This window comes from Colletotrichum siamense (genome assembly GCF_013390195.1).
Source record: "Colletotrichum siamense strain Cg363 chromosome Unknown KSG_Cg363_contig02, whole genome shotgun sequence".
Classification (NCBI taxonomy): Eukaryota; Fungi; Ascomycota; class Sordariomycetes; order Glomerellales; family Glomerellaceae; genus Colletotrichum; species Colletotrichum siamense.
In genome coordinates, this window is record NW_023501015.1 from 2,757,174 (window position 1) to 2,780,178 (window position 23,005).

Sequence of the window (23,005 nt, forward strand, 5' to 3'; positions counted from 1 at the left end):
TCTTGAAACCTGCGACTCAAATTGCGAAATATACGGGAGCTCTTATTAACGCAGTACACGCTTCTGAGAGAGGATTATATCCACGGCAAGTTCTCTTGAACGAGAGTGGCATTGTCGTCGTCGTCGTCGTCGTGCTTATTGTCGCTATTGCCGTCTCCTCTGCATACGTCGTCCTCAATCGAACTATAGCATTGTGTTCACTAAAAAGTAGAGCCAAAGGACTAACAACTTGGATGCCGACAGCGTCTTTTAAGAGTTTGGGTCCGATGAAGGCAGCGGAAGCTCATCCCGATCCCGATCCCGTGTTACTCCCTCAAGCGATCCAGCTCACGCCCTCAAGGTGTCGTTCACCATAACATAACAGAGAGCCCGCTCGCGAGTCAAGGCAACTCTCACCGCGGCAATTCAGCCCTAGTCTGATGGCAACTCTCCCCGACAAAAATACCATCAAAGAGCCCAGACGACTTACGCCGCTGGCCCACCTCCTGTCGTTTGCTTACGGATCCGAAGCCCACGCCGTAAGCTTATCGGGTGCATTCGCGTTGGGGGCTATGTATGTACGGCCATGGAATCCACAAAGCCCCATAGCGTCCTCCCTTGCTAGCCCCCGTCCTCCACCATCATGGCCATGCCCGATTGAGCATCGCGGGGTACCCTACTTAACATGATTATTTGCCTCCTGAGTCATCAATCCGGCATAGTGTAATGGTTAACATACTCCGCTTTCATCAGATCGCATCTGAAGATCCGGAGAGCTCCGAGTTCGATTCTCGGTGTCGGAACACGCATTTATTTTTGCAATTTTTTCCGCATTGTCATTAAAAGCATCAGTATCGAGGGTGTTTAGTCGAGCGCTTTCCATGCTTTCGAAGACCAGCACGGGTCGAGTGCCAACACATGTGGTTTGATGAATCCGAGTGTCCTCTGATGATCAGTGCTTTGAAAAGTGAGTTGATTAAGGATGATGGGTTTGGTGTTGGTGATTTCGCCAATCTCCATTATGGCCATTGATCATAGCTGAAGCAGAAGGGAAGCTCCTAATGATCGAGGTCTTGACACCGAACCAATCCATGTAATTTCGTAAGTTGATCCATAACAACATCCCTAGGAAAATGCAAGATCGTGAGTGTAAGCGCGTATTTCCCTGCCTGTATTTTGTCTCGAGGTATTGAAGAAGGCTGAATAAACTACAGCTAACTGATCGAGAAACCACCTGTTGTGGGAACTTCGCGAGACCGACTTGCTCTTTTTTCCCCGTAACTTATCCTGTCGCGTTTGTATCTCAAGGTTCGATACTATGGTCATAGAATAGAGAACTTGCCGCTGTGCCTCTCAGAAGCCTAGCGCAGCTGCAAACCCAGAACGGGGTGACCCAAGGGCTTTCGATAGTAATTTCAATAGCCTGTACTGTTTTTCGAACAGCTCACCGACCAAATCAAAAGATCGACTTACCCATTCCCGCTCACCATCATAGCATGCTTCTCAGCCAAACCACCCTATGACAAAACATGTTCCGCCATGGACACCATCAAAAATTGAAAGCTATAAAATACGGATGGTAGACAACACACAAACACACACACACACACACACACACACAAACACAGAAGGAGGAGGCAGATTTAGACTCAAAGCTTACCAGCCGCGTGTGATTCAGCCACCGAAAGATATCATGTAAGCTTCATCTGAACGCTTCCTACCGCGCTTGGTAGATATCGTTGGTTTGGTGGTCGTGTCGGGGGGTGCAACCGGAACACCAAATGGCATGCCTGAGTACAGTCTACGCCTTCCTGTGCCTCGAGGTATCAAAAGCAACGCGGTCCAGCTTTGGGCGTAAGTTTGCAGAGGTGAGGCTCTCACCAAAACCACGTTAGAGACTATCCAGCGAGGCGACGTAGACCGGATGAGAGGCATCCGCCATGCGAGTCCGAGCAGACGGTGGGATAGCAGGCTCGCCTTGGGGAGGTCGAGCCTCGTCTATTCCATAACGTACCCAGTGTCTCATAGATACGATCCGGCCGCACTTCGCCGAACACACCCACGGCTACGTTGAGTTCCGTAGGTCTAGTGACTTTCTGCTCTAGAAGTGATTTTCGCGACCGCTACACCTTGGGTATAAGAGGGCGCTTGTTATATAGCTCAGTTCAAGGCATGAACTGCATACTTGGTACTATATCTGAGGGCATGAACTTGGCGGCATGTCGCTGAGCTGTGGATCCCCACCGGAACAAGCTCCGGGCAAGCTTGGGTCATGGAAGAGGGGAACAGAGACCTCCGGGCGAACCTCGTGAGTTGAGGGGAACGGACGCAGCACATGCGAGAATTGCTATTATCGTCAGTGAGGTAAAGCTCAGGGTCCAAGTGCCTGCCCACCGGTTATCTAGACTGCGTTGCAAAACGAGCATCCTGGAGGGTCCAGTGCGCACAGAGAGTTGCGCTGATGTTCAACCCAGGTTGATTAGCGTGTAAGCCAGCCGCGTATTTCGGGGCTGTTCTGGGGACTTTCAAGATTATCTCCGGCAATAAATGCCAACTTCGATGATGCCCATATTCTTCGGTCCTCAACAGTGAACAATAGCCTTGGGCGACGTACTCTATCGGGGACATCAAAGGGACCGTCCAAATATGCCGTAGTAGTGTGCAGAGCTATTAAGCGACGCCAACTCGCGGTTGAGCATTGGAGGTATACCAGACCACCGATATGGGCTTTAGAAGATCAGCATCCAAAATACCATGGACCCTGAACCTGGCTGTCACACCACCTGAGCGACAGGTCGAAACACCAGATCCAGAGTTACACCAGGAACATCCATCAGATCGAGGAACCGGTCAGGCCACTGGTCCACTGAGGGGAGTCACATCGTTGGGTCGCAAGAACACGTCAAAGTCAGACGCGTATATTAGCCGCGGAGTTAATATTTGGAGATGGCGAGGGGCAGAAGATTGCGGTTGTCCATGACGTAAAAGCCGTTCCTGATAGTCTGAGGCAATGGACGTAGGGCGGCTTGGGCTATGCGGACGGGGCGGGAGTCGGAAGTGTCGGATGTTGGTTTCTGGGAGCGAGAGTTGTAGTCCGGTGGCGGGCATCCGAGTGAGTTTGGACGGATGGCGGGTATCGCGACATGGAGGTTGACTCTGGGCCGTTGTTTCGTCCATGATGGCTGTACCTGAGCGGTCTGCGCAGGTCTGGGGAGGAGGTAGGTAGAATGCTGGAACCGGCTCCGAAGACTGAGGAGGAAGACTGATTGGCTAGGCGGTGGTTCAGCAAGACAGGGGCTCGATCTCGATCGAACAGTGGTTTATCAGGCGTCGAACTCCCAGAGTGGCATCGGACGGTGGATTCGATTAGTGACGTGCATGGACGAGGGTGACAAGAGACCAGGCAGGGCGGTTTGTTGTTGGCGGTAACGTTGGCCAAAGCCAGGGTTAGGGTCCCAATATCGGGAGTGAACCGGGTGTCAAGTCATCCAGGCCATGGGGCAGAAATAAGAAAAGAAGGCCAAAAAATGAGAGACGAAGAAGCTCGGGTAGAAGCCAGGCCCTCAAGTTGGTGGTATGCGAGTCAGAGAACGTGGAGAGCGCGGGATGACATACGACGTGGCAGGTTTGGATTTCTTGCATGCCGGTAAGGGAGACTGGGGTGTTCCTTCCTGGACGGCCGAAGATGCAGGCTCTCCCATTCTTTTGGTTTCGGTCGTTGCGGCGCCGCGCCCTATCACGACGGGCCTCCCGCCTGCAGGCGCTGCAGCATGCTTTTGGCCACAGCCACCCGATGCTGATCCCCCTCGCCATACTTGGTGCTGAATGCTGCTGTAAAAGGATAACTGCAGCTGTTCAAGCCACCTTTCCTTACCTGAGGCGATTCGATGTGGGAAACCAACCGCGGAAGGTACCGCCCTGCTTGAATGAAAGTGAGGCAGGCAGCACCCACAGCATTAGTGGCACCTGCCGGTCTGGCCAGCCCACCAGCACCGGGCCAAGGCAAGGAAGGCAGGCCGTGTTGGCGGCGATGGAAGGCGTAGAACAAACTATGAAGCAAGGGACCGACGACTAAGAAACGAGAAACAGCGAGACCTGCTGCAGCAACGCGACGTGGAACCGCAACTGCACCTGGCGATTGCGACTGCTACTGCTACTGCTACTGCAGCCCTGCTGAGAAAATTTGACAGGACAGGACAGACTGCCATTGCATCAAGTACCTGCACTAATAAGAGCCTGGAAACGTTCAATGGAACCTACCTTACCTCACCTCACCTCACCTCACCTTGGGCGGTGCAGCATTCGGGTTCTAAACTGGCCCCGTTCAGTCCCTTCCTCTTCCGTACGAATACCGTGCCGTGCCTGCCTTACTTGTCCACCCACCACTATCATCATCACCACCACCACCACCACAACGACGCCTGTCCACGTCCCGCATTCGCCCAAACCCAAAAACCCGCCCAAGAGACCCGCCGCCGCCCGAGCTCACTCCGTCATCTCATGCCGTTGCGACACGTGAACGACCACCTTGGATTGAGGTGAGCGCCATCACTGGTTCATATTTCTCAACTCAACCTTACGACCTTACTGAGCACTCTGCTGCGGACGGGCCACTGCATTTCTGTTCTGCAGCAGTCAACGGTTACGGTTACGGCTACGATTACTCCAGCCCGTCCCACGGCCCTTACCCCAACTCTACCTGACCTTCCCTTGTCGTTCTCGACTTTGAGATGCATCTCTGATTTTCGGACAACTCACGGACGTTCACACACAGACACCCGTTTCTCATCCCTCCGACGACAACGGCTGGGCTTGATTGATCCATCCTCGCCGTCACTAATAAACAACCACCGCCTCGGAATCCCAAAAATGCGTCAATCGCTGCCTTGAGCCCCAGTATCCTTATCGACCGTCCCGACGTTCATTCCTGTCAGACACGAGCTGATGCCGGGCGGCTTGCTCTGTCTGCGACAGGCGCATTCCCCGTGACACACTTGTTGCGCAGCCACGCGACTGACGAATTCACTTACGCTCGCCCTCACCCGGACCTCATCGCATTCCCAAATTTTGTTCTTCTTCCGCATCGCAATCTTTACCTAGGCCCCCTTATCGGGTTCCTCAATCCTAATTCATCAATGAGACATGGCCGACGTCAAGGAGGGGAGGGATCGAGAAAGCCGACCCGAGAAGAAAAGTTTCTGGGGTAGCATCTTCAGGAACAGGAGCCTCGCGAGGAAGGGAGCACTGGTGCGCTCGCAACCGTCGCGTTCATCGCGCGCTTCACTCCCGCGTTTGCTGGGCTGACTTTTATCACAGGATAACCCCGAATCGCGCAGGGCGAGTGATGGAGATGTCATTCCACGGAGGCGTCGGTCGTTACCCGACATGTCCGGCGGCACCAGAACTGTCGAGTCCCCAAACGGCCATCCACCGCAGCCCAGCTCTCGTCGCAGGCCAAAGAGACCTGATCCGGCGCGAGCCAAGGGCAAAGGCCGCGCCCATCCAAACGGCAATATTTTTGAACAGGGACCACTGACTGAATGGCCACCGTCCGGCATGTCAAGTAATGAAGAGCTCACTCTCGGTGATGCTGTCGCCCTCGTATCGCGAGGTGTGCCTGCTCACAAGGGACACAAGCGCCCTGTTCCTCACGCTTCAGATCATTACTACGCTCTCTTTACGACGTCTTCCAACGGAGACAAAACCGAGGAATCCGATGTGGTCAACTTACACGACTCCATGACCCAACTCATGACTCTCCGTATGCAGGGTCCTGGTCTTGCCGATTACCCTTGGGAGACATTGGAACAACCCAGTTATGCCTTCTTTCACGGTCAACGCCCTGGCACCATTACCCTTAACCAATGGGCTGCCATGTCGAGCATACTGCCACCGAGGATTGCCTTGAGAGATTCCGGGGTGACGCCTCGGGAGGTCGACTTGGGCCACATATTCAGGCGTCTGAAAGAGCTGGAGTCCGGCCTCGAGGATGATGACGAAGAATTCATGTACAGAAGTCTATACCGCCGCTTTCTTCGCGATCCCGACAAGCTGCTGAGTCCGCACAAGACGCTTGACAAGCAGATTACTGATCTGATCATGGTTTTAACACGGCCGGATTGGATTGACTTTACAAACCCCAAAAACCAAGTCGTCACGCGGTTTATCTTCGACCCAAGTCACTCCAGCCAGGCTCAGTACCTCAAGTTCTGCCATCAACTCCTGCTCAGCATGGAGCTTGACCTCCGCATCAATTCGAGTCTTCATGCTGACTCGGCAAAAGACAAGTTGGTACTGCAACTTCCACCTACCATTCAATGGAATCTCGCACTTGCGAGACGTTGGCGGGAGCACGTTAGGGTCGAGAGCTATGGGAAGACGGTCGATCAGAGTAAGTCAATGAGCGCAGCACTTTGACGGCATGAGCTCACGATGTCGCAGTAAGCCTCCGCTTCAGATTGAAGAAGCGGCAGATCAAGATGCTTCGACGATTCGCTCAGATGATGAAGTGGCCAAACCTTGGCCAAACCCTGGACAGCATGAAGCAGCGGGACATCGAGGCGAGTCTCGACATCATCAGCTCTGATGCATTGGCCTTCTTCAGCGGGCTTGTGCTGCCAGGTGTAAGTCTCCCATTTCCCACGTCATCGCGCTTGAGCTAACCTTCGACCAGCCAACATTCCCGTTTCTGATTATGAATACCCTGATCGACATCGATCCTGACAAGGCTACCGATTCGCTTGCCCTCCTCACACATCTCCATCCTCACTGTGGATTTCAGTACAGGAACAGTTACACGTACTGGACTGCTTCATCCATTGTTGGCAAGGTCCTTGCTCCCACTTGCAGGTCTTTGGCTGGCTGGGTTGGGCCCGCTCGACCAACGGCAGACCTCGGCCGTTCTCAGATCGCGAGAGTGCGGTCGCGCCGACCCCGTCAACGAATGACGCCTGAAGATGTCCAGTCCATGAGCGAGCGATCCGACCCTCTTGGCCCTCCGGCTGAGGTGTTCCCCGTCAAGGAGTACAAACTTGTGGGGCCGGATGCCGACGACATTGTCGACACGGTGCGCATTGAGCTCCTCAGCTTCAAAGCTATCCCAGACCGATTCCAGGAACCACCGCCTGCGCCGAAGGTGTACGATGCCACGATCCAATTCGCTGTTGATGGGGTTTCGTGGCCAATGCGTCTTACCTACGACGTGTCCTTCATTTCGGCATGGCCTTGTTCAGACGGGCCGCACCCATTGTTTTTCGACTACGTCTACCAAACTGTACGAGCGGACGACATCATGAGCATCAAAGACTGGGGTGGGTTATACGGACAGTCTCAAAGTGCGCGCAGCTCCCGGACCAGTTCTAATCCGGGCCCTCATACAGCTTCAAGCCAGGAACAGATTGATGAGGAGCAAGTCTTGGTTGTGGAAGCATTCGGGGTAAGGGATAACGAGGTATTGGCCAGAGCTTGGTGTTCCCACTGGGGCCTCAGCGCCATCGTTGCTGATCTTCGCAAGACTTGGTTAGTTCTACTTGCCGTCCCATTTTCTTTGTTTGCACGAGGGAAAGCTGACCTTTGAACAGTATGGCTTGCGCCATTCGAGAGGCGTATGCAGCAACTTTGACGGTTGTGATTCTGGTCGACAGTCGAGAATACAACGACGACGATTAATGACAATTGATGAGCCACGTTTGTTATAATGGCGACCCGGCAGGATAGAAGGGAAAAGTCGAGGGATAATCTGGCCGCCATTGATCAAAGCTTTCTTTGAAGTTTCAAGATACCACTGCGAGTATACTTTACGAGGGCGCCAACTTCATAGTGGGACGCCGGGATGACGTCGAGGAAGGAGGATGTATTTTGCATGAGGGCTGGCTGACAGCTCTGGCGCGTTTCTGCGAATTACGAAATACCCCGTGGCAGAATGCATTCTTGGGCGTTTCGTCACGAATGCGGGAGAGGTACCTTGCTCTCCCTATGAATACACTATTACCGGATAGTCTTGTCGTATGATTCTCTCTGCCATTCTTCTCCATTCACTTGGTCTCTCCCAGAACAAGCTTGAAGGCTTCCAAGCTTTGCTCCCAAAGTGCTGATCCCTCGCCCGCAGCCCAAGCCGCCACCTTCTCCACGCCCTCCAGGTCACCCTTCATCCGAGATTCGTTCGTTGTGCCGTCCAGAACACTTACGCCTCCTAAGCCTAGCACGAGTCCGTACATGGCGACCTCGTTGCTCACCCCCACCGCTGCAGCAATCCCCCCCACCAGTTCACTCTTGACAATACCTGGATTCGCCGTCAAGGTCCAGAAAGACTGATAATTGATACCGCGCTCGCGGCAAAAGACGCGCACGGGGGTGTTGTAGGCCTCCTTTGGGTTCAGGCGATTCTGGACGACGACGGGCTTGACGGCGGCATCTTTGCAGAGGGCCTGCAGCTCGTCCAGGTCGACGTTGGATATGCCGATGGTGCGGATGCGATGGGGCACGTAGGACTCCAGGGCACGCCAGGCGAGGAGGGTGTCCTCGTGTTCTCGGAATGGCGAGTGTAGCAGCACGCAGTCTAGGTAGAATTCGTCGTCCGCCGTGGCGGGCTCTTTGGCTGCGTCTGCCGTCTCCTTGAAAAGAGACTTGGAAACAGACAGGCGCTTGAATGAGGTGGCGACTTGCTCGTGGACCTGGTCCGGAATGGGAAGCTCAGACGGGGCCGGAGAGAACTTGGTCTGGAGGTAGAGGGATGAACGGGAGATGCTCTTTGGGTTCTGGTTAAGCCAGGTGCGCAGGCCGGCGCCGACACCCTCTTCGTAGTAGTGGTGGGACGCCGCCGTGTCGAGGCCGCGGAAGCCGGCCGAGAGGGCGGAGACCACGAGAGGGGCCGTCTGAGCCTTCTTCCAGGCCGTGCCGTAGATTAAGCGGGGAATCGGAGCGACGGTGTTTGATGCCATGGTAGTCAATAACGCCGGTGAGTCAGGCGGTGAAGAACGACAGCTGTTGCTTGGCAAATTGACTGGGGAAAGGGAGATTACGCCGTGTTGTTACACCTTGGTGAGGGGTTGGCTTGCTTGAGGAGATGCAATCAAGCAATGGGGCTCAAGCGGCGTGGGTCACGGTCGGTTCGCAAGGCATGAAACCCTTGCCTTCCAAAAAAAAATGCAAGACTATCGTTGAGATATGTAGCAGCCGGGCTTCTAGAAGTTCGATATCGCAGGAATAGCCTCATGCAAACGGCCGACACTCCGCGGTGTTAGTTTCGGCACGCCCATTCCCGCCAACGCGCGGGATTAATACCCCGCCGGAGCTCGTTTATGACGTCTTATCAGTGGCCGATAAGAGATGGAAGACCCCGCCGCGGGGTAAGTCCCGACTTTCCCCCGTGCGAAACCCCCAAGCTCTCTGAGAGCTCTCGCTCAGTAAACTCCTAGCTGGCCCAAAGGGGAAAGTCTAGGAGTTGAACCTGTACATTTCTAACGTCTCAAAGTGGGAATCCTCGTTACCCAAGGCGCGTATCTAGGGCGTCATCCATGATGTTTCGAGACTCGGGGTTTGCACAGGTCCAATTTCTAAGCATCACCCACCGAGCAATTTAGCCGGTGCTTGGGCGGGACTGGCGGACACTCCGCCCGCTGGACTTGAGTATCGTCGCTTGCTGCCATGTTCTAGTACCTAGATATTTCCGGAGGCAGGTAGTTTCGTGTTCAAGAAGGTACCCATGTTTTCCCGCTCTCGTACCCCGCAGCAGCTGCGCCTGGTGGTGTGGAGGGGCGCGTATCGACGTGCAATTGAAAAAGGAAAAGACACCCTCGCCGATTCGCACCTTTTTACCGTCCCGTGTTCTTCAGTCAACTGTCGTTTCCTCTCTCTATATAGAGTGCTACTTGACTGCCTTCGATTCTAGTTGTACCCTCAGAGTTGATTCAGTTTGCAAGCACTGTCAGCACCCGCATCGACTTCACAATGGCGCCGCACACTGTCAAATGGGGCATCATGGCCACTGGCTGGATCGCCGAGAGTAGGCCCTCCTTCACCGCAGACAAAATATTGGACATGGACGACTAATTACTCCAGCCTTCTGCAAGGATCTCTTGACCAACCCTGCCGCCCGCGATGTGACCGATGTCGCCCATAAGATCGTCGCCGTTTCGTCCTCCCGCGACGCCCAAAGGGCCCAGGACTTCATCAAGAAGATTGACGGCCCCTCGGACGCCGCCACCTACGGCTCGTACGCCGAACTTGTCGCGGACCCCAACGTCGACATCATCTACGTCGCGACTCCGCACAGCCACCACTTCCAGAACGCCATGCTGGCCCTCGATGCCGGCAAGAATGTCCTCTGCGAGAAGGCCCTGACCGTCACCGCCGACCAAACCCGCCGCCTCGTCGAGACCGCTCGCGCCAAGAAGCTCTTCTTCATGGAGGCCGTCTGGACCCGTTACTTCCCCCTCAGTATCAAGGTCCGCGAGCTCATCGCTACTGGCGCCATCGGTAAGGTCTACCGCGCCACCGCCGACTTGTCCTTCAACAACAACACCGAGGACCCCAACAAGCTGTCTTTCCCTGACTCCCATCGCATGGTCAACCCAGAGCTTGCTGGCGGCGCTCTGCTGGATCTGGGCATCTACTCTTTGACGTGGATCTTCCAGACCCTGTACCACCTGCAGGAGGGTGAGAAGGAGGCCCCCCAGGTTCTCGCGGCCGTGCAGAAGTACCCTGTTACCGGCGCCGATGAGTCTACCAGCATGATCCTCAACTTCCCCAGGCACCAGATGACCGGTATCGCGACAACCTCGATGCGCGTGGCAACCGATCCCGATGGTGCTGGCAAGTCTGCACCCGCCATTCGCGTCCAGGGCTCTGAGGGCGAAATCCAGGTTGCCCACCCTGCCTTCAGGCCGCTGTCGTACAAGCTCATCAAGAAGGACGGCACGGTCGAGGCCGTCGACTGCCCCATTCCCACGGACCCGGGCCGCAACAACTGGGGCCACGGTATGTTCTGGGAGGCCGACGAGTGCGCGCGCTGCCTGCGCGACGGCAAACTCGAGAGCTCAACGCTGCCGCTTTCGGAGAGTCTCGTCATCATGGAGACGATGGACAGCGCCATCAAGCAGGGCGGCATCAAGTACCCCGAACTCATCACCACCGACAAGTTTGACCCCAAGAGCCCGTTGAACCTCGGAAACGCCTGAGCCATTCAAAGTGTTGCAGAGTGGAGCGAAAATATGTAACTAGATGCAAGACGGCAGATGAGGTACACAAGGTTCGGAGTCGGCGGCCGCCTCCGTGGATCCGGGACCGGCGCCCCGATCCGCCATCTCGGAACGGGACGGAGGCAGCCGCCCAAGAACCTTTCTAATGCACGAAATAAGCAATTGCCCTACTCCGTCCTCCTTCGTGACCCAAGAGTACGTACTCGTCGTGGAATCCTGGAAAGCAAGCAGGAACCGGTTCGTCAGTTTGATTCTACTCTCACACCCACCCCCTGCCGCTATGCATCCCCCCTTCCCGAAGAACCCTGATGAGGCAGGCTCCCTTCCAAAATAACGTCAGCACCCGGCCAGGCAAGGTGTAGGAACTTGGAAGGAACCATTCATCCCAAATGAGGCGCTCCGTGCAACTCTGGATCTGCCACAGCTAACACTCTGCGAGCCTCACCTCACCCTACACTCTCATGCAATTACCACACGTGGCCTCGGAGACGACTGTGTAACTCGGCCAGCGGCACAGCGCAGACATAATCTCGCCTGGCAGCACAATTCTGGTGCTGATCGGAGATTAAGCAGGTCCCAAGGACTCGGCGGCGCCGTTGGTCTTTTTGACAGTGGTTCCGGCTTCATGTGACGACATGGTCCGACGAGAAAGGAAACGGCGCAATGCAGCGATTAAAGTGACGTCCCTTTTCCTGGTGTAAGTGAAGCGTTACGAATAGAGACTTAATTAACCCAGGGATGCAGAGACCCATCGTTCACCGATCGAAGCAAACATCGGAATCACACACTGATCCCCTGGTCGCCGTTCGCCCGCCTTGCTCTCTTTCTCCTATTCTGTGCCTCGATGCATCAGGGGGAACAGGTGTGTATTTCCCGGAATGGACTCCGGTCAGCAACCTTGCCGTTCGGGGGGCGTTCGCAGGAACCCCAAGGAGGGCTACCAAGATCCCTGGCGACAATCACGCAAGAAATCATCCAGGGTGGTTCTCCATCCGTTCATACCGAGTGATCGGAATTCCAAATTTCGTTTCGAGCCCCGGTCGAGCAATGCAACGTCTACTCTTTCCTGGACGTCTCCTTTTGAAAGCTTTCGTGTCTCGATCTGGTTTGCTCACACGCCGCACCACACACCCCTCTCACCCCCTTTTTTTTTCTCAATCAATCGCCAAAGCGGCTGAAGAGTATGCAGGAGGACCAGGGTGAAAATAAGACCACAAGCAAACACACGATCCATGGGTCGAATGCCGCCGGTTCTCTCAGCCCCTCAAATGCCGCTTCTTCATCAATGCACGAACGAACGAGGGAGGAATGCCGTCATTGGAAGCCGTTGCCGTTCAAACACGGGCACACAACGGGCATTGTTTAGGCGGTAGGTTCGTGATCATGTACGACCCCGGGACAATACTCGGCGTACCCCGAGCCGGGGATTAAAGGGCCCTAATCCCGGAACGCAACCCCCGTTCGAGGCGCGCCGTTCGTAGCGCTAGTTCTGAGGTGTGCCGCACCGTATCCGTGCCGCATTGCCCATTCTGCGTCGAGGACCCACCGCACACAACGCCTACACGTTTTTTTCTTTCTTCCTGTCTTTCCCTACCTACGGATACCTGACCTTACGTTAGTGTTCCCCAGTGTCAGCAGCCAGCGCAAACTGGCGGGGTGATGCAGTGCAGGAAGGCAGACAGACGCCACAGACGCACGCTCAGACTGGTTCATTTTCTCCTCTGGCTCCAAGTTGCCTCATCGTCTCTTGGTTCCATCCCACGTCCCTTCTGCAACCACACCCGGCGAAGGAAAATCATCTTCCAAGTCCTGCAGCCCGCGGCGCACGAACCCTCCGCAGTACACCCATTTTTCTGCGTCCATTTTTGTCTTCGAAACCTGCTCCCTTGCATTGATTATATTGGCACCAAACGCCTGCGCGCAGCCGCCCGGACGAACAGAACACACGCCCAGACAACGGGCGCTATATTAACGCATACCAACCTTAACGGGACCGCAGACCAGGGCCCTGGCTGAGATTGCACCACCTCACCTCCTCTTCTGTCCCACCCAGGACAGAAACTTGCCTCAGCGTGGGTGTGTGGCTACAACACTACCTTGCCACACTACACCGGCTCTCTAGACAAGGGGAGACAGCTTTGTTTTCGCTCTCGCCGCAAACACCGCCCTGTGAAGCTCGAACCTCCTGAAAAGGGAAATCAGCTGTAGCATACCTTGCTGCAACAGCTCTCAGCCCAGAGATTAGCTAGCCGCCCACATGGGAGCATCATCCGGCCCCCAACCCGGCTCCGGCACGGCCGTGCTCGCCGCCGATCCCCATTCGCCGGAGCCCCCTTCTGCTCTCGGCGACTCCTCCGCCGCCGCCGCCGCCGCAACCCCGTCATCAGCACCGACAGCCCAAACCCAGACCGACGGTCAGCAGGAAGACGCTGAGTCCTACGAGTCCCGCCACGTCCACACCGTCTACGAGGCCATCGCCCCGCACTTCTCGTCCACCCGCTACAAGCCCTGGCCCCTTGTCTCTTCCTTCCTTCTGTCCCTCGCCCCGGGCTCCGTCGGCCTCGACGCCGGCTGCGGCAACGGCAAGTACATCGGCGTCAACCCGTCCCTCTACATCATCGCCTCAGACCGGAGCGCGAACCTCGTCTCCCTCGCACGGGACTACCAGCCCCCATTCTACAATGAGAACGCGCCCAAAGGGGGGAAGAAGAAGGGCGGAAGCAAAAAGTCCACCACTACCGCTGCCGCTGCTGCGGCTCTCGTCGAGACTGCTCCTCCTCCTCCGCCAGTAGCAACCCCCAAGAACCAGGTGCTAGTCGCCGACTCGCTGGCCCTCCCCTACCGCCCCTCCGCCTTTGACTTTGCCATCTCCATCGCCGTCATCCACCACATGTCAACCCGCCAGCGCCGCCGTGCCGCCGTCGCCGCGTTGCTGTCCTCCGTCCGGCCAGGCGGCCAAGGCCAACAAGGAGGGGGCAAAGTCCTCGTCATGGTCTGGGCCCTCGAGCAAGGGAACAGCCGGCGAGGATGGGACGCCGGCGCGGACCAGGACCAGCTCGTCTCATGGGTCACCAAAGGCAGCAAGACCACTGACACCGAGGCCGCCACCGAGGAGGATAAGAAGCCCAAGGACACGACCTACCAGCGCTATTACCACCTCTACCGCGAGGGCGAGCTGGAAGAGGACGTCGTGGCTGTGGGCGGCAGAGTTCTCGAGAGCGGCTACGAAAGAGACAACTGGTGGGCCGTATTCTGCCGGGACTCATAGTTCAACAAAAATGAAGCAGCAAAAACAAAAGGGAGGGCGACCACATTGGAAATGATAGGACTGGCGACAAAGAGGCAAGGGAAAACAAGTGATCTAGGGACCTGCAATTCTATCATGACCATATCCCATCTCTTCATATCAAGTGACATCTTTCGTTTCTCCTCCCCCTCCTCTCCCCAATACACAAGGAGACAATACATACAGACGAAGTTTCACCCACGCGCCCACACATACACACACACACACACACACACACACCCAACCCGACAACACCAAACCCACCGAGCTATTCACCCATGTTTCCTTGTGACACAAAAATAGCAATGACGATAAACTCCCTTGGTTCCATCTCCCCCTTAACCTGTTCCTCACTCCGCCCCCGCCCACCCCACCTGCCGGGTACCGTGGAAACCCAACGGCAAATAAAAAAAAGTTTTGTTTTCTCTTCGCATACCACGTCGCCGGCTCAGAACATGTGTGTTTCGAACATGAGAAAAAGGAGAAATAAAAGTTAAATGACATGAAGTAGAAGAAAAGAGGCGGGGTAGGTAGGGGAAGGTAGATGGTGGTGAAGGACACACGAAATCCGGGCCTCCTCGCTTGGAGCGAAGGCGGGGCCCGATTACCAAGATTCTTGACTGACTGGCGTGGAATGGGGGAAAGCTTGTCAAGCCCGCCGCGTGTGCGTGGTGGTAACAATGTTGTTGTGTATGAGAAGAAGTAAAAAAGATGAAGACAAGATTTTAGCTCCGATCCCAATGCAACATGCCAGTGCTTCCCATTTCTCGTGCCTCTCACAACACCACGAGCAAATGAGAGAAAAAATCAACACAAACCCCGGAGGTTCCCCATGCTATCATGAAAAAGTGGAAAAGGGGTTGCGCACACGATGGCCATGCCGAACCCCTCTACCCCTTGAAATAAAACAGGTTTTTTTCCCAACTCCAAGTTCGCCTCGCCACCTTTGCTTGCCCTACTGTCATGCCATACGTCGCCTTTCCATCTCCTCCTGACGAGGATCCAAGTGCCGTCGTCGGCTCGTCTCTCGTGCGCCCATCTCGGTACCCGGGCTCGCTCTTCTCTTGGAGCCGGCAGGCTCGTGAGGAGGGTAGTGGAGGGCTGGCAGCAACGGGCCTGGACTGGCCCTCGCGCTGGGTACGGGGCTAGCCGTAGGCATGCCGCCCATCGCGTACGCTGGGGTGCTGTACGGGCTCACGCCGGTTGTCAGTTCGGCTACTCCCGGAAGCATCCCTGCACCTCGGCCCGGCGGCAGGCCTTGGATCGGAGCCAGGCCGGGGCCGCCCGGCGGTCCAATGCCCGCCAGCTGTACGCCCTCGTTCGGATCCGGACCCATAGGTGGCCGTCCAGGAATGCTCTCACGCCTGGCAGCAATGACTCGGCCGCCGGGAATCGGTGATATGCCGGGAGGCGGTCGGCTGTATCGTGGGGAAGGTCCGCCAATGTCCCGAGGTAAACTGCCCTGGGATTGCGAGTGCATGTGGCCGCGAGAGGGCGAGTGTCGGTGGCTGCCGCCTGGTTGATCGACGTTGACCGCTGTGAGGGAGAAAGGCACCACGCCAGCACGCCGGGCCATGTCCGCTTCGCCCAGCTGCCAGTGCATAGCTTCCGCAGCACGCCAAGGAACTGCCATCTCCTCCGCAACTTTCGCCCACATCTCCGGTTTGAATCTGGACACCAGGTTAGCTCAGCTCTCCGCGTTGTCAGGCGATGGAAGACCGCATTTCTTCCACGATCTCGACGGGGCGATTCGTACCTCTCGTACAACCGTGCGAGCTTGTTCTTGCGCTCCTCGTCCCATTCGCTTCGTCTCTCGAGGTAGTTTTGGTAATGAAGTCGACAGCTGATGGCACTCCGTCCCGGCAGGCGTTTCGAAATGTCCTCCCACTTCATCCCGCTCCCCCGAAGCTCGATGATTAGCGCATCCTCCTCTGGCGACCACTTGCTCTGCTTCTTTGCCGGAGACTCCGCGACGTGCGGCGGCATGGCGCGCTTGCCGCTCGCAGCCAAGCCCGGTGCTACGGGTGGCGGGACATACGGAGGTAGTCCGCTGACAGGCGCCGTGGCCGCCGTGGTTGCGGTTGTGGAGGGGACTGACGAAGATCGAGCGTGTTGAGGAGGAGCAGCGGAGGACTCATCTGAGTCGGGGGCCTTCAGGAGAGACGCGATATCCACGGTGACGGTTTTGCCGCCTAAGTAAGTGGGATACGGCCTTGTGTCATGGGCGCGATAGACGCGCGCCAGCTTTTCGGTTTGCGGAACGCCACCCAGGAGGCGGCCGGATTTTTCTTAAAAATGGAGCTGGAGGGGCGATGGTCGGTGAGATGTTCCGACCTTTCTGAGGGGCGTATCGAGTACTCGTGGGCTCGTTGGGAAGTGCTCCCAGCTTCGCAGGCAGAGATCTGGGCAAGGTCGACTCGCTGGAAAAGGCAGCAGGATGGAGTTGGAGATGGACCGGAGAGTCGTTGACGAGTGGGTATTAGTGACAAAGGAGCCCGTAGCTGCGGACGGGAGGAGCAGTGGAGGTATCGTGAGCGTGTTGTATCAGGACAATGGACGGCTCTGGCCTCGTGAGATGGGAAACGTCCCGTGTATCCTGGTGGAGAGTGAAAAGGGGAAAAAGATCTGAAAAGGAAGGAGGACCTGAGCTCAGATCAAGACGGGTGCGTAGCTGGCGGTGTTTTTGAAGGAAGTCATCAACATGATTGGGCCAGTCCGAAAGGCTGGTGACCAATGATCGGGGAAATGAGCTTGCCTGGTGATGAGGCAAGCAGGCAGGCAGGCGGGCAGGGCAGGGCAGGACGGGAGGGCGTCGGCGTAAGTATACGTCAGTCAAACTAGGCTGCTAGAAGTCTTCATCAGAAAGCGAAGCTTTGCCAGAGTCATCGTTCTCCTACGGAAAGTCGGTAGAGGCCAACGAAACAAGGTACAAGCCAGTCTACGTCGGGAACTTGCGGTGCTGCAGATTGTGAATGGAAGAGAAAAGAATTAAAATGGACCAAGGAAGCAGTAGTTGGAGGGACGGTGATGGGTTGAAGAGGTAGTGGAGGTAGAGAGGTAGAGGTGGGGGACGGAGACCGGGGTCTGATTAACAAAGTGACAGCCAGGGCCAGAAAGACTTCTCTTAAACTGACGAGAGGAAAGTCATCGAAGAAGAAACGAGAGGAGACTTGAGTGGGAGCAAGGGAGGGGCGTGTGGAAGGGCGTGAGTTGAGGAAAGAAAAAAAGAAGAAGACGGCGGGATGAGGTTGACGAGCCCAGCGGCGGCACCACAGCGGTAGCAACCCAGCAAGCAGTCCAGCAGGAGCGCGTGAGAGTATGTGTGAGAGAGGACCACCGAGGCTGTGGAGAAGGGAAAGAGACGACGAGTAGCGGTAGCGTAGCGTGTGTGTGTGTGCGTGTGTGGTGTGTATGGTAGGTATGTGGTATGTGTGTGTGCGTGTGTGCGCTGTGTGAAAAGAGGTGTAAGAAGAAGAAGGAGAAGTGTGTGTGGTGTGTGCTGCTGTGTGTTTGGCAAGGGCAAAGGTTGGGTAGGTTTTGGAAAGCAGTTCCCAGCGTGAGAAGAGCAGAAACAGCAGCAGCAGTCAGTAGCAGCAGCGGCAGCGGCAACAGTAGCAGACAATACGGTAGCTAGCCGGCAGACGCAGTGGCAGCTACAGTAAGAGTGTACGTAGCGATAGGGCAGAGCATATATGTCAAGGTCGCATATAGGGAGGTACTGCGTGAGTGCTGGTAGATGATGGGATCTTGTTGGTGCCGCCGGTCCCTTGCCTTGCCTGGGCCAACCCGTCTTTTGCCCTGCCCTCATTGAAGAATGCGATGCGGTGGAGGTGGTCGAATAAGGCTCAGGAAGTTGACCTCACCCAGGCATAGTTTGGGAACCTACATGGATGGGCTAGTTGAGCACATGTTTGAAAGACACACGCCCCCCCTTCCCGCTGCGCACACACAGACACCAGGTGGCTTCCATGCTTTCTTTTCCAACATACACCCCCCTGCCCAATGCCTTGTCTAGCGGCAGGCCTGGTGCTGATGTTCTCCCGCACGTCGACACCCTGGACGCTGTAGCTTAAGAGGGGTCTTGAATAGGAGACGAGGACGGTGAGGGATTGAGAGAAATGCAATGGGAGGAAAATACCAGAGAGACTGCCTAATTTGTTGGACACTGCAATCCCATGAGCAACCAATACTCTAGCTGCTGGTAGTATGAGTACAAAGTCATGCAAGTGGCATTTGCGCCGTAGTCGAATAGACAGTCCGCCGCCCATGGCCAACGCGTGTAATGCGAAGCCCAAGCCAAATTCACTGGTGGGCCTGGCTGGCTGGATGACAGCTCCGAAAGACGGAATCCGAGAAACGCAGACAATGGGATTTGCCTGGATAAGGGTATGTTCGTGTCCGTGTCTGATGGGCAGGCTTGGTCACAGCTCCTCGCAGGTCGCAGGGCATCAATTCCGAGTTGGAGGCGGGTGAAAATCTCATCAATGTGGGCGGGAAAAGTTCAGAGACAGATGGAGGAGGGGGGGAAACGAGAGGTCGTCAAATGTGCAGGGCCCATCCATCTTGCAAGAACCCGACAGGGCCGAGCGACTGGCGGCGAGAGTGTGTTTAGGGCAAGACAAGCGTAGCGTGGGAGAGAGGAGAGACTGCGTGGGCGGGATGTGGTGGGAAAAGACGCAGGTGTCACAAAACCGCATACGGGTGCTGTGGAGTCTATGTTTGAAACCTGCGGTTGCTGATGCAGTGAAGAGTCGAGTGGACTTTGGCTACTAGGTAGGTTGTGGGTTGTCTTGTGTCTTGTGGATGGGATCCTCCTCGCGCCCGGCTGACGATCTGGCTGGCAGCTGGCGGGAGGAAACCTCGCAACGTTGATTCTTATGACTCTCCGGAGGCGACGGGTAGCTTCGTACTCGCGGTCCCGTGGTTGGTTGGTGCCCTGAATCCGGCACGCGGTCGTAGAAGTCAAAAAGCGAAAGTATGACAGCGCGCATAGTCGAGCAGCGAAAAAGGCGAGAGCTAAGAAACACCTAACGAACCGGAGACTGGGACACCGGCGGGAGCTGTCGAACAAGAGGGATGGGCCAGTCGGCCGAGGGGGGAAGAACGCCAGTAGGCTCGCGAGGGTTCCGATGCTTGATGGTGGCCGGGAGGACAAGCTTGAGGAACCGAACCTGAAGAGAAGGTGAGCTGCGCGCTGAGGCCTTGCTGCCACCGCTGTTGATGTTGTGGTTGTTGCAGCTGCTGCTCCGCCATTTGGGTGCTTGCTTGCTTGCTTCGCTTTGGTTTGGATGGTCCCGCCGTTACCAGTGCCTGAGCCTGTACGGATGATACCTGCGCCTGTGCGTGTTTTGGCAGCTTGCCTAGGCGGTACCAATCCCCATCTCAATCCCAATCCCAAATGCGCATGCCGTTCGATGCCGATCCTAACGACGGGGCCCTGCTCGATCAAGCAATCAGGCTGCATGTCTGTCCTTGTGTTGTCTTGGGCGGCTCCTCTTCCGCGGGTTAGCGCCTGGAGCCACTGACACTCGACGGTGCGATTCGGTTTGATGAGCTGAGCTGGGCAGTCTGAAAAAAGCGCCGGCAGTGCACTTGAGTGCTGTGCTCTGCATATGGCAGCGGCAACGGCAGCGGGAGAACAAGAAGGAAGAACAGTTGCAGAGAGCCCCGACGTCTGTGCGGTTGACAATGGGCGGCGTAAGATGAGGCTTGTCTCGACAAGGCCGGACAGCCAACAAACCACGTTGACAATGCGCCACTGCCGAGCGAGTCGTCGAGAGCCGTCGACAGTCCACAGGACGGGCTGAAAGGGCTGGGTTGGCTCGAGAAACATTCATCAATGCCCTTCATGCTCTCGTCGAAATTTTCTGTACACGTCCCAGTCCGACGAGCCTTGGAACATCCATGACCTTGGCCACAAGCCAGGGACAGCCCTCACGAAGCCGGTCTGTCTTGTCTTGTGTTGTCTTGAGGAGGGGGGCTGCTCGCTCGCCCTTCCGCTGCGTTGTCCGGCCCTTGGCCTGCCCTGCTTCTCCTCTGTCTATTTTTTTTTTTTTCTGTGTGTGTGATGCTTTTCGGCTTGGCCCTTGGTCTGATGATGAACTGGCGGTCAGATATGCAGCGCAGCGCAGCTTGCAGCGTCCAGCGTCTGTCCAGCAAAAAGAGTTCCAGGACCGGGGCGGTAACGTTTTTCCCGTGGCGGCAATCCAGGTTGCGAGCTTGTGCAGAGACCTGGCTGCATCAAGTTGCCATGAACCATGATCGCCATGCAAGCCTGGGACATGCTTGCTGGGTGCTGTGTTGGCTAGCGGCTTTTCCAGCAGCCCTTTTTTTGCGGTCGTCGCATCCTTGAAGCTTGCTGTTCCCTTTTGCCGCACCACCATCACCCATGATGATCAACTCACAACCACCCACCATGTGGACAGGGCGGCGGCCACGACGTCTTCCTGGTGGTTCGGTGTCCGCAAGCCACATATGGCCTGATTGGGCCGTTTGACGTTTGTCTGTTGTCTCCCGAAGCCTTGAACTGCATCAGCCACACGGTATCGGTGCCTGACATGACGACGGGGCGGTACATAAGGGAGCAACTAAGGCCAGCGAAAGGGAAAAGAAGTAATATCGCGGCCATTCGGGTTCGAAGGCGTGTACAAGGAGAGACACTCTGTTGTACAACAGCACCGATAGCGAGGACGCGGAGCTCTTTTGGGTCTTTGGAACCGACATGCAAGATTGAATATTGGCTGCTGGGACGGAATCGTCTTCCCCGGGGACAGGTACCCAGTAGGGCGATGTACCTCAAGAGCGGCGCGGGGTGAGATCAGAAAATCGATATTTTCTCACTTGTTCTGTCGTTGTTTCTTTTTCTTTTTTGCTTCCTTCCTCCCTCCCAATTCTAGAGCACCTTCCGAGTAAATGTCCCGATAGGCAGGTAAGGACTAAACCTCAGGCTGTCCGGGTACGTACCGCGCAACGTACGCAGCAAGGCAGGTAGCTACCTAGCTACCTTACCTACCTTACCTACCTTCCCTAGGTACCTGCCGAAGCTACATGTCTACCTCATCTTACCTAAGCCGGTTGTCCGCGGTGCTACTTGTTTCGCGGCATTTCCTCCTTGCGCGTGCCCGTCCCACTGCTGACGGAGACCTGGCTCTCTGGGAAGGCAGGGCAGAAACGCTGAGACAACATAAATCCTTATAAAGTTCCGCTAAACTAGCACATAGGTAAGGTAAGGTAAGTTCATCTTGGTCTCAGTCTGCCGTCTTGCTCGTGGTCTTGGAATGAGGGATGCACACAGAGACGGAGGCGGAGGCGGAGGCGGACGGTCCACGGCATCCATCCACCACGACTTGTGCAACTAGGGTCGCAAGCAGCGTCCCTCTGGCTTCCCGCCCCAAACTGTAGGTACAGGAAAGCGTACATCGCAGAATGCCATACAAGCTACCTCGTGTGCCTCAATTCCCGGAAGGTCGCAGCCAGAATACTCCCACGCTGCCTGGCCCAAGGCCCGGTGTCGAACTAAGTCAAGGTAGCTTCGTGATTAGCTGACGACGGCTGGTACCCAACGGCATGGCTAGTAACATGGACACCGTTGAGAGATGTCGGTCAGCCATCAGCCCTGATCTATGGGTGGGCGAACATGGAAATTGCTCTAATGCTGCCTTGTCCTGACCTAAACGCCCGTTTCTCTACACCGACGCAAATTATATGCGTCCAGCTTGAATCGTCTCAAGGCCGTCGACGACATGACTAAGACAGCTCACCGCTGCTTTGATCAGGCATTGACTTTCTCATTGCCTTGACTCGAAAGAAGGAGCATATCGCCCTCCCTCACGAAAGCATCGTGACACGCGCAGCCGGTGCTAATGATATGCGCCTGCATCCCCAAACATACATCAGAGCCTCGTCGCATCCCCCGGCTCAGCTCCAGACCCTGCCTATCACTCGGTAGATGACATACATACGGCTGTGGATAGAGCGGCCGGCCTAGTGCCCGACCCGGCATGTTTGGTCTGTCGTTGTCCGAACAAAGCAATTAAGAACACGACCTTGTCCCCACGCACGTGTCATCGTCTTGTCTTTCGTTTGCATTTCCAATGTGGCTAAACACCTCCCCAGCCGCTCGTAAAGTAGCCAGATCTGATATAATGCCATTTTATCGTCATTTGGGCCCGCCAAGTTCTGCAAGCCCTGTTCATATTGAGCCTGTCGCCCTTATCTGCGCGAGGGCTACGGGCATATCCAACACAGCCGCCACATTGTCGTCGACGAGTAAGCAGGTCAAGTGAGCTGAAGCGTATGTATGTCGGTTTCCTTGTTGGTGGTGCCGAGTGAACTCAGAGCCTATCAAACAGCTCTCGACGTACTTAGCAACCGCCTGCCAATCCACCAGGCACCACTCGGCTGGGGTCGCATCCCATTTCGGGGCTGACGTTTAAAAGAAATACTTTCATTGGAAATTCTCCTTGCTGCACCTGCACCCCCTCAGAATAATATTTTTTTTATTGGCTCGCTGGCCTTGCATCGTGGCTTCGCGCGATGAGAG

General features: G+C 55.9%; 6 protein-coding genes across 6 annotated transcripts; 3 read left to right on the top strand and 3 right to left on the bottom strand.

Annotated features, from left to right (window-relative positions):
• Positions 1-2,139: 2,139 nt before the first annotated feature.
• Positions 2,140-2,405, bottom strand: CGCS363_v002716 (uncharacterized protein; the record flags this gene model as incomplete). The annotated part of the gene is made up of 2 exons (XM_036634565.1): positions 2,140-2,326; positions 2,374-2,405. 2 exons carry the CDS (start codon positions 2,403-2,405, stop codon positions 2,140-2,142), a joined length of 219 nt encoding a protein of 72 aa, XP_036500789.1.
• Positions 2,406-5,364: 2,959 nt separating this feature from the next.
• Positions 5,365-7,647, top strand: CGCS363_v002717 (uncharacterized protein; the record flags this gene model as incomplete). Its single annotated transcript, XM_036634566.1, has 5 exons — positions 5,365-6,370; positions 6,421-6,602; positions 6,653-7,289; positions 7,359-7,497; positions 7,560-7,647. The coding sequence occupies 5 exons, from the start codon at positions 5,365-5,367 to the stop codon at positions 7,645-7,647; spliced, it is 2,052 nt and encodes a 683-aa protein (XP_036500790.1).
• Positions 7,648-8,012: 365 nt separating this feature from the next.
• On the bottom strand, positions 8,013-8,918 carry CGCS363_v002718 (9,11-endoperoxide prostaglandin H2 reductase; the record flags this gene model as incomplete). The annotated part of the gene is made up of 1 exon (XM_036634567.1): positions 8,013-8,918. One exon carries the CDS (start codon positions 8,916-8,918, stop codon positions 8,013-8,015), a length of 906 nt encoding a protein of 301 aa, XP_036500791.1.
• A 1,009-nt stretch (positions 8,919-9,927) lies between these two features.
• On the top strand, positions 9,928-11,156 carry CGCS363_v002719 (D-xylose 1-dehydrogenase; the record flags this gene model as incomplete). Its single annotated transcript, XM_036634568.1, has 2 exons — positions 9,928-9,982; positions 10,039-11,156. 2 exons carry the CDS (start codon positions 9,928-9,930, stop codon positions 11,154-11,156), a joined length of 1,173 nt encoding a protein of 390 aa, XP_036500792.1.
• Positions 11,157-13,434: 2,278 nt separating this feature from the next.
• trm9 (tRNA (carboxymethyluridine(34)-5-O)-methyltransferase) lies at positions 13,435-14,445 on the top strand (the record flags this gene model as incomplete). The annotated part of the gene is made up of 1 exon (XM_036634569.1): positions 13,435-14,445. One exon carries the CDS (start codon positions 13,435-13,437, stop codon positions 14,443-14,445), a length of 1,011 nt encoding a protein of 336 aa, XP_036500266.1.
• A 979-nt stretch (positions 14,446-15,424) lies between these two features.
• mybl1 (Myb-related protein A) lies at positions 15,425-16,449 on the bottom strand (the record flags this gene model as incomplete). The annotated part of the gene is made up of 2 exons (XM_036634570.1): positions 15,425-16,133; positions 16,220-16,449. 2 exons carry the CDS (start codon positions 16,447-16,449, stop codon positions 15,425-15,427), a joined length of 939 nt encoding a protein of 312 aa, XP_036500265.1.
• Between the last annotated feature and the right edge of the window lie 6,556 nt (positions 16,450-23,005).